Source organism: Ursus americanus, chromosome X (genome assembly GCF_024610735.1).
Source record: "Ursus americanus isolate L20-20 chromosome X, mUrsAme1.1.p, whole genome shotgun sequence".
In the NCBI taxonomy this organism is placed as follows: domain Eukaryota; kingdom Metazoa; phylum Chordata; class Mammalia; order Carnivora; family Ursidae; genus Ursus; species Ursus americanus.
Genome location: NC_142164.1, coordinates 66,282,702 through 66,300,927, shown reverse-complemented (window position 1 = coordinate 66,300,927; position 18,226 = coordinate 66,282,702). Strand labels below are relative to the sequence as shown.

At 36.4% G+C, this 18,226-nt stretch overlaps 1 protein-coding gene and 1 pseudogene across 5 annotated transcripts in view; both read left to right on the top strand.

Moving 5' to 3' along the window:
• The window catches only part of EDA (ectodysplasin A), a 421,716-nt gene that overhangs the window by 290,073 nt on the left and 113,417 nt on the right, over positions 1 to 18,226 (top strand). For all 5 annotated transcript variants that reach the window (XM_087860409.1, XM_087860408.1, XM_087860407.1 and 2 more), the window contains exon 2: positions 5,008 to 5,113. In XM_087860409.1, the coding sequence (XP_087716535.1) occupies positions 5,008 to 5,113 (106 nt within the window). The remainder of the gene's footprint in view (positions 1 to 5,007; positions 5,114 to 18,226) is intronic.
• Positions 5,358 to 18,226, top strand: part of LOC123780198 (keratin, type I cytoskeletal 18 pseudogene) — a 31,582-nt pseudogene continuing 18,713 nt past the window's right edge.

The following is an 18,226-nucleotide window of genomic DNA, read 5'->3' as shown; positions in this document are numbered from 1 at the left end:
AAAGAGTTTCCAGGACAAGCAAACACTAAGGGAGTTTATGGACACTAAACCAACTCTGCAAGAAACATTAAAGGGGACCCTTTGAGTGGGAAAGAGAGACCAAAAGCAACAAAGACTAGAAAGAAACAAGGATAATCTACAGAAACAGTGGCTTCACAGGTAATACAATAGCAGTAAATTCGTATCTATCAGTAATTACTCTGTAAATTGTCTAAATGCTCCAATCAAAAGAAGTAAAGTATCAGAATGAATAAAAAAAAAAGACCCATCAATATGCTGTTTACAAGAGACTGATTTTAGACCCAAAGACATCTCCAGGTTGAAAGTGAGGGTGTGAAGAATCAACTATCATGGTAATGGACATCAAAAGAAAGCTGGAGTAGCCATACATAATCAGACAAACTAGATTTTAAACCAAAAACTGTAATAAGAGATGAAGATCTAACGATTCTAAATATTTATGCCCTCAACTTGGGAGCACCCAAATATTTAAATCAATTAATAACAAACTTAAGGAAACACATTGATAATAATACAATGACAGTGGTGGACTTTGACACCCCGCTTATATCAATGGGAGATCATCTAAGCAGAAAATCAACAAGGAAACAATGGCTTGGAATGGCACACTAGACCAAATGGACTTAACAGCTATATGCAGAACAATCCATCCTGAAGCAGCATAATACACATTCTTTCCAAGTGCACATAAGACATTCTCCAGAAGAGATCACATACTAAGTCACAAATCAGGCCTCACCCAGTAGAAAAATATTGAGATCATACCATGCATATTTTTAGATCACATCACTATGAAATTTGAAGTCAACCATAAGAAAAAATTTGGAAAGACCATAAACACATGGAGGTTAAAGAACACTCTACTAAAGAATGAATGGGTTAACCAGGAAATTGAAGAAGAAATAAAACAATGTATGGAAGCAAATGAATATGAAAACACAACACTCCCAAGTCTTTGGGATACAGCACAGGTGGTCATAACAGGGAAGTATATAACAATACAGGCCTTACTCAAGAAGCAAGAAAAGTCTCAGATACACAGTCTAACCTCTTAACTAAAGGAGCTGGAAAAAGAACAGCAAATAAAGCCCAAAACCGGAAGAAGAAGGGAAATAACTAAAATTAGAGAAGAAATAAATGATATAGAAATTTAAAAAAAAAAACAAATGGTAGAACAGATCAGTGAAACTATGAACTGGTTCTTTGAAAGAATTAGCAAAATTGATAACCCCCTAGCCAGATTATCAAAAAGAAAAGAGAAAACACCCAAATGAATAAAATCACAAATGAAAGAAGAGAGATCAGAACAAACACCATAGAAATACCAAAAATTATAAGAGAATATTATGAGCAAATATATGTCAACAAATTGGACAATCTGGAAAAAAATGGATAAATTCCTAGAAACATATAAACTACCAAAACTGAAACAGGAAGAAATAGAAAATTTGAACAGACCCATAACCAGCAAAGAAATTAAATCAGTAATCAAAAATCTCCCAACAAACAAGAGTCCCGATGGCTTCCTAGGGGAATTTTACCAAATACTTAAAGAAGAATTGATACCTATTTTTCTGAAGCTGTTCCAAAAAATAGAAATGGAAGGAAAACTTCCAAACTCACTCTAGGAGGCCAGCATTACCTTGATCCGAAAACCAAAGACCCCACTGAGAAGGAGAATTACAGACCAATAGCCCTGTTGAACATGGATGCAAAAATTCTCAACATGATACTACTCAATAGGATCCAACAGTACATTAAAAGGATTATTCCACACAACCAAATGGGATTTATCCTTGGGCTGCAATGGTGGTTCAATATCCACAAATCAATCAATGTGATACACTGCATAAATAAAAGAAAGGACAAGAACCATATGATCCTCTCAATAGACGCAGATAAAGCATTTGACAAAGTGATAAAAATCCCTCAAGAAAGTAGGTATAGAAGGAACATAGCTCAACATAATAAAGGCCATATACGAAAGACCCACAGCTACTGTCAACCTCAATGGGGAGAAACAGAGCTTTTCCCCCAAGGTGAGGAATACAACAGGGATGTCCACTCTCATCATTGTAGTTCAACATAGTACTGGAACTCCTAGCGTCATCAATCAGACAACAAAAAGAAATAAAAGGCATCCAAATGGGCAAGGAAGAAGTCAAACTTTCACTCTTACCAGAAGACATGATACTCTATGTAGAAAACCCAAAAGACTCCACCAAAAAATCAATAGAAAGGATTCATGCATTCAGCAAAGTGTCAGGCTATAAAATCAGCATACCAAAATCTGTTGCATTTCTATACACCAATAATGAAGCACCAGAAAGAGAAATCAAGGAGTAGGTCCCATTTACCACTGCATCTAAAATCATAAGACACCTTGGAATAAACCTCACCAAATGGTAAAAGATCTGTACTCTGAAAACTATAAAACACTGATGAAAGAAACTGAAGATGACACAAAGAAGTGGAAAAACTTTACATGCTCATGGATTGGAAGAACAAATATTGTTAAAATGTCTATACTACCCAAAGCAATCTACACATTCAGTGCCATCCCTATCAAAATACCACTAGCATTTTTCACAGAGCTAGAACAAACAATCCTAAAATTTGTATGGAACCACAAAAGATCCCAAATAGCCAAAGTAATGTTGAAAAAGAAAACCAAAGCTGGAGGCATCACAGTCCCAGACTTCAAGCTATATTACAAAGCTGTAATCATCAACAAAGTATGGTACTGGCACAAAAACGGACACACAGATCAATGGAACAAAACAGAGAACCCACAACTGTATGGTCAGCTAATCTTCAACAAAGCAGGAAAGAATATCCAGTGGAAAAAAGACAGTCTTTTCACCAAAGGGTGTTGGAAAAACTGGACAGCAACACACAGAAGAATGAAACTGGACCACTTTCTTATACCTATATACAAAAATAAATTCAAAATGGATGAAAGACCTAAATGTAAGACAGGGAACCATCAAATTACTAGAGGAGAAAACAGGCAGCAACCTCTTTGACCTTGGCCACAGCAAATTCTTACTAGGCATGTCTCCGGAGGCAAGAGAAACAAAAGCAAAAATGAACTTTTGGGACCTCATAAAGATAAAAAGTTTCTGCACAGCAAAGGAAACAATCAATCAAACTAAACAGCAACCAATGGAATGGGAGAAGATATTTGCAAATGACATATCTGATAAAGGGCTAGTATCAAAAAACCTATAAAGAACTTAATCAAACTCAATACCCAAAAAATAAAGTCCAGTTAAGAAATGGGCAGAAGACATGAACGGACATGGGTAGTAAGGAGGGCACGTATTACATGGTGCACTGGGTGTTATACGCAACTAATGAATCATTGAACTTTACATCAGAAACCAGGGATGTACTGTATGGTGACTAACATAATATAATAAAAAAAATTTTTAAAAAATGGGCAGAAGACATGAACGGACATTTCTCCAAAGAAGGCATCCAGATAGCTAACAGACACATGAAAAGATGCTCAACATCACTCATCATCAGGGAAATACAAATCAAAACCACAAGGAGATACCACCTCACAGCTGTTCTGAATGGCTGAAATTAACAGTATAGGAAAACAACAGATGTTGGCAAGGATGCAGAGAAAGGGGAACACTTTTGCATAGTTTGTGGGAATGCAAACTGGTGCAGCCACTCTGGAAAACAGTATGGAGGTTCCTCAAAAGCTAAAAAATAGAACTACCCTACCACCTAGCAAATGTACTACTAGTTATTTATCCAAAGGATCCAAAAGTGCTGATTCAAAGGGGCACATGCACCCCATTGTTTATAGTGGCACCATCAACAATAGCCAAATTATGGAAAAAGCCCAAATGTCCATTGACTGATGAATGGATAAAGAAGATGTGGTATATATATTCAATAAAAGATTACTCAGCAATCAAAAAGAATGAAATCTAGCCATTTGCAACAATGTGGATAGAACTACAGTGTATTATGCTGAGTGAAATAAGAGTCAGTCAGAGAAAGACAAATACATGATTGCACTCATATGTGGAATTTAAGAATCAAGACAGATGAACATAGGGGAAGGGAAGGAAAAATAAAATAAGATAAAAACAGAGAGAGAGGCAAACCATAAGGGACTCTTAACTATAGAGAACAGACTGATTGTTGCTGGAGCAGAGGTCAGTGGGGGGAATGGGCTAAATGGGTGATGGGCATTAAAGAGGCAACTTGTTGGGATAAGCACTGGGTGTTATATGTAAGTGATGAATCACTAAATTCGTCTGAGACCAATACTACACTATATGCTAAAAAAATAATAATAACTGATGGCAGTGATGGCACATCCATATCATGAAATACAATGTGGCCATTAAACATAAAGACATAGAGCTATTTGGACCATAGAATATATATTTTTGAATGAAGAAAACAGGCTATAAGCAGTATAAAACCAAATGAAAATAATCTCACTTATATAAAAAATATATGTACAGAAATATAATGGTGGTTATCTAGGAGAGATGAGATTTTTTATTTTTACTTTATTCTTTATATTTTTATATTGTTTAAAGTTTTGCAATAAAAATAGGGGTGCCTGGGTGGCACAGCGGTTGGGCGTCTGCCTTCGGCTCGGGGCGTGATCCTGGAGTTCTGGGATTGAGCCCCACGTCAGGCTCCTCCACTGGGAGCCTGCTTCTTCCTCTCCCACTCCCCCTGCTTGTGTTCCCTCTCTCGCTGGCTGTCTCTATCTCTGTCGAATAAATAAATAAAATCTTTAAAAAAAAAGTTTTGCAATAAAAATAAAGCTAAGTTATCCCCCCCCCAAAAAAAATTAAATGTATTTGTAGAGTGGAGGAGAAGATGGGCTCAGGTTTTAGACACACTGATCTAAGGTAATGTTAGACTGTCTACAGAAAGCCAGTTTTTTTATGTTGGCTGTGGTTGACTGGGGTCAACCTTTGACTCATCTGCTTTTTATTTTTGTAGATGGCCCTTCTGAATTTCTTCTTCCCTGAAGAAAAATCATACTCTGAAGAGGAAAGTAGGCATGTTCGCCGCAATAAAAGAAGCAAAAGCAATGAAGGTGCGGATGGTAAGTCTGTTTGGGTGATCTTTTATCACATGTTGTGATAAATGACAAGTACCCTTCTGAGAACTACCTTCTCAAGTGTTCTTCACTGTCTCACATATTGTCCATAGACCAAAGGTCACAGAAGTGTTTTCCCAGCCTGATCTACAAATCAGTCCATAAAGCTTGACATAAAGCTGGCTATACAAGGATCCTCTCTTCTCCAACCCCAGATATTTTCAGTCCTTTCACAGTATATCTGAGAGCCATGGTAACATTTATATCTCTCAAGATCACACTCCATAAGGACCTCATTTCTCCTGGGGACACCCCATATCTAAGTCCACCAAGAGGATTCAGTCCTATTCTTGGAAGTGTCGTGGTAGCACTTGCACGATGTGTTAATCCCAATGGTAATCATGTCAATGTTGGTATCAGCCACCATGCTCAAACATGAATTAGAGCTTTTAGAATTCATCTATAAGCTCCTTGAGGGTAGGGGTTCATTTATCTTTGTATAACTCTAGAATCTAGCCTAGTACCTGGCAAATTGTTGGTGTTTGATGATGTTGATGATGTTGATTTCCTTTTCAGCAAGATTATGATGTGCCATTAAAACCTTTCTTACTGAGGGTGAAACAGTTTTGAGTTAACTAGCTATGCATTTTGTGGGGCATAACAAAATGTTGCACTAGCTCCTGGGCAGGGTCTTTGAATGTTGTTTCAATGTCACTCTGTCAAATGACAAAATGTACCTCCTTGGCACAGGAATTTGTAGAATGCAGAGCTCTGGACTGCTGCAAAGCCATCTGGATTTAAAGACAGCATGTGTCTGGCTACATCTGCCAAAGATATATGTCAGGTGGGGGTTAGAAAACAATATGACTATCTAAAGATGAAAATGAGATTTTTAAGCTGATATTTGTCAATATGAGTAAGGGCCAATGACGGAAGCAGTTCCAGAAGGTAGGAGCTATTGAAGGAATGGGGCCAGGAATTTGTCAGTAGGAGCAAGAAGGTGTAGAATTAAATGAAATCTGAAAAGGGCTCACAACAAGAACTCTGTAATAAAAAAGGACAGCCAGAGAAATATGACAAGTGGAATGTTCTAGTCTCTGGAGGTGGCAGCATTATTGAGCACTTGAATGGAGAACTGGACCAGTGGGGCCATTCTTTAGAGCAGACACTTTACATATAATTGGTGGCCAAGTTCAAGCCTAGGAAATGTGGTCCATGAAGTAAAAGGCACCCATTATTCATATATGCAGCCAGTTTCCTGGAAGTCTTCAGAAGGCTATGGTAAAGCTGAGAACTGAGAATCATTGTCCTTTTCCTCTCCTAATCATCTCACCCTTTGATACATGTAGGTTTTTCTCTCTTCAACTCGTCCCCTGAGGCTATTTCTAGAACCACCAAATCTTTCATATTCCCTGGTTGCTAAGGAGGAGAGGGGAGGGTGCTAAGAGCAATATTACCTTCTGCAGGGGGCATGGTCTGCAGTGGGAAGTCTTATATATTCTAAAGTATACCTCTTCATCTGGTCTCCCAAGTTTTCTCTTAAAGGAAGATTCTTCCTCTCTCCCAAACCACTTTATCTGGATCTCTGCTACTGATCTCCTTTATAGTGTTTATTCTGTTTTGATATGAAGTATTTCTTTCTCTCTGGACAAGGCAGAAGCTTCTCTTATTAATTTGTAGCACTCCTTATCTCATTTTCTCCTGGTCTGATAGTCACTAGATTTTAGTCACTATGTGTTCATGCCCAATTTCTAATGCAATACCAGACATTTTTCTTCTTTTTTTAATTTAAATTCAAGTTAGTTAACATATAGTGTAGTATTGGTCTCAGGAGAAGAATTTAGTGATTCATCACTTACATATCCCAGTGCTCATCCCAACAAGTTCCCTCTTTAATGCCCATCACCCATTTAGCCCATCCCCCCCACTGACCTCCCCTCCAGCAACCGTCAGTCTGTTCTCCATAGTTAAGAGTCCCTTATGGTTTGCCTCCCTCTCTGTTTTTATGTCATTTTATTTTTCCTTCCCTTCCCCTATGTTCATGGACAATAAATAAAACTGGTGGTGGTAAATGTTGTGGAAAGAAATATAGCAGAGGAAAAGGGAGAGAAAGTCACATTATTTGCTGCAAAGTTATCAGGGAGGGTCCCTTTAATAAGGAAACATTTGAGAAGAGTTCGGAGGGAAATGAAGGTATGGGCCCTGCATATATTTTGAGGAGGAGGAGAGAGGGAAGAAATAGTAAATGCAAATGCTCTCTAGCAGAAAATTTCTTGGTATGTTCTAGAAAGATCAGTATGGCTAGGAGTGGGCAAGAAAGAGAGGGAAGGAAATGAGATCAGTGGGCAAAGTCAAATATAGACCCTTGTAAGACAAGATAAGGACTCTGCCATTTATACTGTGTAAGATGGGGACCAATTAGAGGATTTTGAGCAGAGATTCAACAAGATCTGGCCTCTGTTTTAACAGAATCCCTCTTTCTGCTGTATTGAAAATAGCTATAAGCAATGTTCGTGGGAATGCAAACTGGTGCAGCCACTCTGGGAAACAATATGAAGATTCCTCAGAAAGTTAAAAATAGAACTACCCTATGATCCAGCAATCCCACTACTGGGTATTTTCCCAAAGAATACAAAAGCACTCTGTTTGTAGCAGCATTATTCACAACAGCCAAGATATAGCAGCAGCCCAAGTTGATGAATGGATAAAAAATGGATAAAAAAGATGTGGTATATATACACAGTGGAATATCATTCAGCCATAAAAAATGATGAAATCCTCCATTTGCAATGACGTGGATGGAGCTAAAGAGTATAATGCTAAGCGAAATAAGTAGGAGAAAGAAAAATGCCATATGATTTCATTCATATGCGAAATTTAAGAAACAAAACAAATGAGCAAAGGAAAAATGAGAGAGACAAACAAGAAACAATCTATGGAGAGCAAAGTGATGGTTATCAGAGGGGAGGTGCCCGGGGAAATGGGGATTAAGGGGGGAACTTGCCATGATAAGCCCCAGGTGATGTATGGAATTAGTGATCACTATGTTGTACACCTGAAACTAATATAACATTGTATGTTAACTATACTGGAATTAAAATAAAAAATTAATAAAATAAATGATAAAATCGATGCAGGAAGAAAGAACAGAAGCAGGATGACCTTTTAGGGGAGTATACCAATAATCCAGGGAAAAGATGAGGTTGCTTTAGACCAGGATGGGGACAATGTGAGTGGTAAGATAGTGGTCAGATTCTAGATAGATTTCAAAAGAATAGCTGGCAGGATTGTCAGATTGATTAGATAAGTAGTATGACAGACCGAGAAGAGCCAAGGATGACCCCACAGTTTTGGACTTAAGGTACTGGACTAGTAGAATTACCATTTTTGAGAAACAGGGGAGATACAGGGTAAAGTGGTACAGAGAAAGAATCAAGAATACAGTCAGGTAAAAATGGAGGAGCAGGAGGTTTAGAATGGGTCTAAGCTTAAGTGACTGTCAACTGAATATAGACTGCTATATGCATAAGACATTATACATGAACCTAATGGTAACCACAAATCAAAAACCTATAATAGATACACAAAAAATATAAAGGAATCCAAGCACATCACTAAATAAAGCCATCAAACCATGAGGGAAGAGAGCAAGAGAAGAAAGGAAAAGAAAAGAACTAAAGAAGAGGGGCACCTGGGTGACTCAGTCAGTTAAGCATCCGACATCTGTTCAGGGCATGATCTCAGGGTTCTGAGATTCAGCACTGCATCAGGCTCCCCATTTAGTGGGGAGTCTGCTTGTCCCTCTGGCCCTCCCCCCACTCCAGCACTTGCTCTTGCTCTCTCTCTCTCAAATAAATAAATAAAATATTTTTAAAAAACAAATAAAGAAAGAAAAGAACTAAAAAAAAACACAAAACAAGTAACAAAATGGTACTAAGAATATACCTATTTATAATTACTTTGAATGTAAGTGGACTAAATGCTCCAATCATAAGACATAGGTGACTGAATGTATAAAAAAGCAATGCTGCCTATAAGAGACTAATTTCAGACCTAAGGAGTCATGCAGATTGAAAGTGGAGGGATGGAAAAATATTTACCATGTAAATGGAAGCAAAAAGGAAACTGAGGTAGCAATAGTTCTATCAGAAAAATCAGACTTAAAGACAAAGACTGTAACAAGAGACATAGATGGACACTACATAGGGGCGCCTGGGTGACTCAGTCAGTTAAATGTCTGCCTTCAGCTCAGGTCATGATCCCAGGGTCCTGGGATCATGGGCTCCGAACTTGGTGGGGAGTCTGCTTTTCCCTTAACTTCTCTGTGTGCTTCCTCGTGTGCTCTCTCTCTCTCTCAAATAAATAATTCTTAAAAAAGAAAAAGAAAGAAAGAAAGAAAGAAGAAAGAAAGAAAGAAAGAAAGAAAGAAAGAAAGAAAGAAGAAAGAAAGAAAGAAAAGCCTTGTTTAAAAAAAAAAGAAGAAGAAAGATACTACATAATGATAAAGGGAACAATCCAACAAGAGGATATAACGATTGTAAATATTTATGTACCCAATATAGGACTACCTAAATACAAAAGGTAATTGTTAACAGATATAAAAAAAGAAACCAACAGTAATAAAATAATAATAGAGGACTTTAAGACCCCACTTACAACAGTGGATAGATAATCCAAACAGAAAATCAACAAGGAAACAGTGGCTTTCAATGACACTCTGGACCAAATGGACCTAACAAATATATTTAGAACATCCCATCCTAAAACAGTAGAATACACATTCTTTTCAAATGCACATGGAACATTCTCCAGAATAGATCACATGTTAGGCTACTAAGCAAGTATCAATAAGTTTTAAAATATTGAAATCATATCGTGCATTTTTTTGACCACAATAGTATGAAACCAGAAATCAATCATAAGAAAAAAATATAGAACGAACACAAATACATGGAGGTTAAATAACATGCTTCTAAACAATTAATGATTTCTTCAATCAAGAAATCAAAAAGGAAATAAAAAAATAAAGACATATGAAAATGAAAAAATGATCCAAAATCTTTGGGATGCAGCAAAAGCTGTTCTAAGAGGAAAGATTATAGAAATACAGGCCTACATCAAGAAGCAAGAAAAATCTCAAATAAACAACCCAACCTTTAACCTAAAGGAGCTAGAAAAATAAAAACAAATAAAGCCAAAAGTCAGCAGAAGGATAGAAATAATAAATATTAGAGCAGAAATAAATGAAATAGAGGCTGAAGAAACAATAGAACAGATCACTGAAACTAGGAGCTCATTCTCTGAAAAGATAACATGGAACTGGAGGAGATTATGCTAAGTGAAACAAGTCAGTCAGAGAAAGACAATTATCATATGGTTTCACTCATATATGGAACATAAGGAATAACATGGAGGAACACAGGGGAAGGGAGGGGAAACTGAATGGGAAGAAATCAGAGAAAGAGAGAGAGAGAGAGAGAGACACCATGAGAGACTCTGGACTCTAGGAAACAAACTGAGGGTTACAGAATGGAGGAGGGTGGGGGGATGGGGTAACCAGGTGATGGGTATTAAGGAGGGCATGTGTTATGATGAGCACTGGGTGTTATATGCAGCTAATGAATTGTTGAACCCTGCATCAAAAACTAGTGATGTACTATATGTTGGCTAAGTGAACATAATAATAAAAAAAAAGATAAACAAAATTGATAAACCTTTAGCCAGACTCATGAGAGAGAGAGAGAGAGAGAGAGAGAAATGACTTAAATAAATGAAGTCAGAAATGAAGGAAAAATAACAACCAGCACCAGAGCAATATAAACAATTACAAGAGAATATTATGAAAAATCATATGCCAACAAATTGAACAACCTACAAGAAATTTCTAGGATAAATTCCTAGAAGCATATTACCTTCAAAAACTGAAACAGGAAGAGTTACGAAATTTGGACAGACTGATTACTAACAACAAAATTGAGTCAGTAATTTAAAAAAAATAACTCCCAACAGACAAAAGTCAAGGACCAAGGGCTTCACAGGTAAACTCTACCAAACATTTAAAGAAGACTTAGTACCTATCCTTCTTAAGCTATTCCCAAAAAATAGAAGAGAAAGGAAAGCTTCCAAATTAATTCTATGAGGCCAGCATTATCCTGATACCGAAACCAGAAAAAGGCACAACAAAAAAAGAAAATTACAGGCCAATACTCTGATGAACACAGACACAAAACTCTTCAAAATATTAGCAAACCAAATAAAACAACACATCCAAAAACTCATTCATCATAATTAAGTAGGATTTATTCCAGGGATGCAAGTGTGTTTCAATATTCTTAAATTAATCAATATAATACATCACATTAACAACAGAAAAGAAAAAAATCAAAGTCAATGCAGGAAAAGCTTTGACAAAGTACAACATCCATTGATGATTAAAAACTCTAAACAAAGTAGGTTTAGAGGGAACATACCTCAACATAATGAAGGCCATATATGAAAAACCCACAGCTAATATCATTCTCAGTGGGGAAAAACTGAGCTTTTCCTCTAAGATTAGGAATAAGACAAGTATGTCCACTCTCACCATTTTTCTTCAACATAGTACTGGAAGTCCTAGCCACAGCAATCAGACAGCAAAAAGAAATAAAAGGTATCCAAATCAGCCAAGAAGTAAAACTTTTGCTATTTGAGGATGACATGATACTATATATAGAAAACCTGAAAGACTCCACCAAAACCTGCCACAAGTGATAAATGAACTCAGCAAAGTTGCAGGATACAAAATCAATGTACAGAAATCTGTTGCATTTCTATAGACTGACAATGAAATAGGAGAGAAATTAAGAAAACAATCCCATTTGTAATTGCACAAAAAATAGCGAAGTACCTAGGAATAAACTTAAGCAAGGTAGTGAAAAGCCTATACTCCAAAAACTATAAAACATTGGTGAAAAAATTGAGGATGACACAAACAAATGGAAATTTTTCCATGCTCATGGATTGGAAGAACAAAATTGTTAAAATGTCCATACTACCCACTACATGCAAAAGAATGAAACTTGACCACTCTCTCACACCATACACAAAGATAAACTCTAAATGAATGAAAGACCTCGATGTGAGACAGGAATCCATCAAAATCCTAGAGGAGAGTATAGGCAGCAACCTCTACGACATTGGCCAAAGCAACCTTTTTCATGACACATCTCCAAAGGCAAGAGAAACAAAAGAATAAATGAACTTGTGGGACTTCATCGAAATAAAAAGCTTCTGCACAGCCAAGGAAACAGTCAAAAAAACTAAAAGGCAGCCCACGGAATGAGAGAATATATTTGCAAATGATACTACAGATAAAAGACTGGTATCCAAGATCTACAAAGACCTTCTCAAACTCAATATGCGAGAAACAAATAAAAAAATCATAAAATGGGCAGAAGATATGAACAGACACTTTTCCAATGAAGACATACGAATGGCTAACAGACACATGAAAAAATGTTCAAAATCATTAGCCATCAAGGAAATTCAAATCAAAACCACACTGAGATACCACCTTACGCCAGTTAGAATGGCAAAAATTGACAAGGCAAGAAACAATTGTTGGAGAAGATGTGGAGAAAGGGGATCCCTCCTACATTGTTGGTGGGAATGCAAGTTGGTACAGCCACGCTGGAAAACAGCGTGGAGGTCCCTTAAAAAGTTAAAAATTGAGCTACCCTATGACCCAGCATTGCACTACTTGGTATTTACCCCAAAGATACAGACGTAGTGAAGAGAAGGGCCATATGCACCCCAATGTACATAGCAGCATTGTCCACAATAGCTAAATCGTAGAAGGAGCCGAGATGCCCTTCAACAGATGACTGGATTAAGAAGTTGTGGTCCATATATACAATGGAATATTACTCAGCTATCAGAAAGAACGAGTTCTCAACATTTGCTGCAACATGGACGGCACTGGAGGAGATAATGCTAAGTGAAATAAGTCAAGCAGAGAAAGACAATTATCATATGGTTTCTCTCATCTATGGAACATAAGAACTAGGAAGATCGGTAGGAGAAGAAAGGGATAAAGAAAGGGGGGGTAATCAGAAGGGGGAATGAAGCATGAGAGACTATGGACTATGAGAAACAAACTGAGGGCTTCAGAGGGGAGGGGAGTGGGGGAATGGGATAGGCTGGTGATGGGTAGTAAGGAGGGCATGTATTGCATGGTGCACTGGGTGTTATATGCAACTAATGAATCATGGAACTTTACATCAAAAAACAGGGATGTACTGTATGGTGACTAACATAATATAATAAAAAAATTATTATAAGAAAAAAATGTCCATGCTAACCAAAGTTATCTAGAGATTCAGTGCAATCCCTTTCAAAATACCAACAACATTTTTCACAGAACTAGAGCAAAGAATCCTAAAATTTGTCTGGAATCACAAAAGACCTCAAAAAACTGAAACAGTCTTGAAAAAGAACAAAGCTGGAGGTATCACAATCCCAGACTTCAAGACATACAACATAGCTGTAATAATCAAAACAGTATGATACTGGGACAAAAATAGACACATAAGTCAATGAAACTAAATAGAGGGTACAGAAATAAAACGCAAGCTTTTCTCATCTATTATTCTACAACAAAGGAGACAAGAATATACAGTGGGGGAAAGCAGTTTCTTCAATAAATTGTGTTGGGAAAACTGGACAGCTACATCCAAAAGAATAAAACTGGACCACTTTCCTACACCATACAGACACACACAAAAATGAAAATGGATAAAGATCTAAATATGAGACATGAAATTATAAAAGTCCTAGAAGAAAACACAGGCAGTAATTTCTGCCAGTCAAACATTTTCTGCTATAAAAACATTTTCCGGATATGTCTCCTCTGAGAAGGGAAACAAAAGCTAAATTAAAATACTAGGACTATACCAACATTAAAAGCTTTTGCATAGTGAAGGAAACCAACAAAACAAAAGGGCAATATACTGAATGGGAGTAGATATTTGCAAACAATATGTCCAATAAAGGGTTAATATCTAAAATGTATGAAAACCATATACAACTCAACACCAAAAAATAATCCAATTTTAAATGAGCAGAGGAGCTGATTAAACATTTTTCAAAGAAGACATACAGATGGCCAACACACATGCAAAGTGCTCAGCATCACTAGTCATCAGGGTATTGCAAATTAAAACTGCAATAAATATCATTTTATACTTGTCAGAATAGCTAAAATAAAAAACACAAAAAAAAAACAAGTGTTGGCAGGATATGGAGAAAAAGGAAGTCTTCTGCACTGTTGGAGGGAATGCAAATTAGTGCAACCATTGTGGAAAATAGTATGGAGATTCCTCAAAAAATTAAAAATGGAATTACAGTATGATCTAGTAATTCCACTGCTGGGTATTTACCCAAAGCAAATGAAAACATTAATTCAAAAAAATATATGCACCCCTGTGTTTATTGCAGCATTACTTACAATAGCCAAGTTATGGAAGCAGCCCAAGTGTCCATCAATAGATGAATAGATAAAAAAGATGTGGTGTGTGTATATATATATATAATGGAACATTACTCAGCCACAAAAATCATGAAACCTTGCCATTTGTAACAACATGGATGGATCTATAGGGTGTAATGCTAAGCGAAATAAGTCAGAGAAAGACAAATACCATATGATTTTACTCATGTGGAATTTAAGAAACAAAAAACTGTACAAGGGAAAGAGTAAAAAAAAAGATTCTTAAATGTACAGAACAAACAGGTGGTTGGTGGAGGGGAGGTGGGTGGGGGATGGGTGAAAGACATAAAGGGGATTAAGAGTACACTTATCTTTGTTTACATTTTTATTTAAATCCAGTTAGTTAACATACAGTGTAGTATTATTTTCAGGTGTACAACATAGTGAATCAACACTTACATACATCACCTGGTACTCATAACAAGTGCACTCCTTAATCCCTATCACCTATTTATCACCTATCTTCTTTGTTTGTGATTTTTTTAATTTTATATTATTTAAATTTGATTAATTATCATATAGTTTATTATTAGTTTCAGAGGTAGAGTTTGTGATTCATCAGTTGCATATAACACCCAGTATCACCTACCTTCTTTATCTGTTCATCGGTTGATGGACACTTGGGTTTTTTCCATAATTTGGCTATTGTACATAATGCTGCTATAAACATTGGGGAGCACGTGTCCCTTTGGATTAGGATTTTTGTATTCTTTGAGCAAATAGCTAGTAATGGGATTGCTGTGTCATAGCTTAGTTCTATTTTTAACTTTTTTGAGGAACCTCCATACTGTTTTCCAGAGAGGCTGCTTCAGTTTGCACTCCCACCAACAGTACAAGAGGGTTCCACTTTCTCCGCATCCTTGCCAACACCTGTTGTTTTTCGTGTGGTTGATTTTAGCTATTCTGACAGATGAGAGGTGGTATCTCATTATAGTTTTGATTTGAATTTCCCTGATGATCAGTGATGTTGAGCAGCTGTTGGTTGGCTATCTGTATGTCTTCTTTGGAAAAATGTCTATTCATGTCTTCTGCCTATTTTTTAATTGGATTATTTGTTTTTGGGGTGTTGAGTTTTATAAGTTGTTTATATATGCTGGATACTAACGCTTCATCAGATATGTCATTTGCAAATATTTTCTCCCATTACATATGTTGCCTTTTAGTTTTATTGATTGTTTCCTTTGCTGTGCAGAAGCTATCTATTTTGATGCAGTCCCAATAGTTTATTTTTGCTTTTGTTACCCTTCCCTCAGGAGACATAGGGAAAAGTTGCTATAACCAGTGTCAAAGAGGTTACTGCCTGTGATCTCTTCTAGGATTTTCATGGTTTCATTACTCACATTTAGGTCTTTCATCAATTTTTAGTTTATTTTTGTGTATGGTGTAAGAAAGTGGTCCAGTTTCTTTCCTTTGCATGTTGCTGTCCAGTTTTCCTAACACCATTTTTGAAGAGACTTACTTTTTCCCATTGGATATTCTTTCCTGCTTATTAAAGATTAATTGACCAGAGTTGTGGGATCCTTTCTGGGTTTTCAATTCTGCTCTATTGATCTATGTATCTATTTTTGTGTCACGACCATCCTGTTTTGATCACTACAGCTTTGTCATACAACTTGAAATCCAGAATTGTGGATTTTGCTTTGCTTTTACAATGTTGCTTTGGCTATTCGGTTTTTTGTGGTTCTATACAAATTTTAGGATTGTTTGTTCTAGCTCTGTGAAAAATGCTGTTGGTAATTCAATAGGGATGGCCTTAAATGTGTAGATTGCCTTGGGTACCATAGACATTTTTATAGTACTTGTTCTTCCAATCCATGAGCATGAAATGTCTTTCCATTTCTTTGTCTCATCTTCAATATCTTTTATCAGTGTATTATATTTTTCAGAATATACATAGGTCTTTCACCTCTATCATTAGGTTCACTCCTAAGTATCTTATTGTTTTTGGTGTAATTGTAAATGGGACTGTTCTCTTAATTTCTCTGATGCTTCACTATTGGTGTATAGAAATGCAACCGATTTCTGTACATTGATTTTGTATACTATGAATTACTGAGTTTGTTGATCAATTCTAGCAGTTGTTTGGTGAAGTCTTTCAGGTTTTCTATATAGAGTATTATGTCATCTGCAAATAATGAAAGTTTTATTTCTTCCTTGCTGATTTGGATGCATTTTATTTCTTTTGTTGTCTGATTCCTATAGCCAGTACTATGTTCACTAAAGGTGGTGAGAGTGGATATCCTAGTCTTTTTCCTGAGCTTAGTGAAAAAGCTTTCCATTTTTCTCCATTGAGGATGAAGCTAGCCATGGGTTTTTCATATACAGTGTTTATTATGTTGAGGTATGTTCCCTCCAAAGCTACATGAATTGATGTTGTAACTTTGCCAAAATCTTTTTCTGCATCTATTGAAAGAATCACATGGCTCTTCTCCTTTCTTTTATTAATGTGATATATCAAGTTGATTGATTCATGAATATTGAACCACCTTTGCAGCCCAGGAAAAAACCCCATTTGATTGTGGAAAATGCCTTTTTTTAGTGTATTTTTTAATTTTTTTTTATTATGTTAGTCACCATACAGTACATCCCTGGTTTCCGTTGTAAAGCTCGATGCTTCATTAGTTGCGTATAACACCCAGTGCACCATGCAACACGTGCCCTCCTCACTACCCATCACCAGTCCATCCCATTCCCCCACACTCCTCCCCTCTGAAGCCCTCAGTTTGTTGTATTTTTTGATTTGGTAGCTAGTATTTACTGAGGAATTTTGTATATATGTTCAGGGACATTGGCCTGTAGTTTGTTTTTGTTTGGTTGGTTGGTTGGTTTTTTACTGGGGTCTTTATCTGGTTTTGGTATCAGGATAATGTTTGCCTCATAGAATGATTTTGGAAGTGTTCCTTCCTTTTCTATTTTTTGAAATCATTTAAGAGGAATAGGTATTAATTCTAATATTTGGTAGAATTCGCCTGTGAAGATGTCTGGTGCTGGACTTTTATATGTTGGGAGTATTTTGATTACTGATTCAATTTCTTTGCTGGTAATCAGTCTGTTCAAATTTTTCTATTTTTACCTGTTTCAGTTTTGGTAATTTGTATGTTTCTAGGAATTTATCCATTTCTTCCAGTTTTTCCAATTTGTTGGCATATAGTTTTTCATAATTTTCTCTTAAAATTGTTTGTATTTCTGTGGTGTCAGTTATTATTTCTCCTCTCTCATTTGTGATTTTATTTATTTGGGCCCTTTTTCTTTTCTTTTTGATAACTCTGGCCAGAGGTTTATCAATTATGTTGATCTTTTCAAAGAACCAGCTCCTAGTTTCATTTTATCTGTTCTATTATTATCTTAGTTTCTATATCATTTATTTCTTCTCTAATCATTATTATTTCCTTCATTCTGCTGGCTTTAGGTTTTATGTGTTCTTTTTCTAGCTCCTTTAGGCGTAAGGCTGTTAATTTGAGCTTTTTCTTGCTCCTTAAGATTGGCCTGTATTGGTATAAACTTCCCTCTTAGAACCACTTCTGCTTCATCACAAGTGTTTTGGACTGTAGTATTTTCATTTTCATTTGTTTTCATGTTTTTTTTTAATTTCT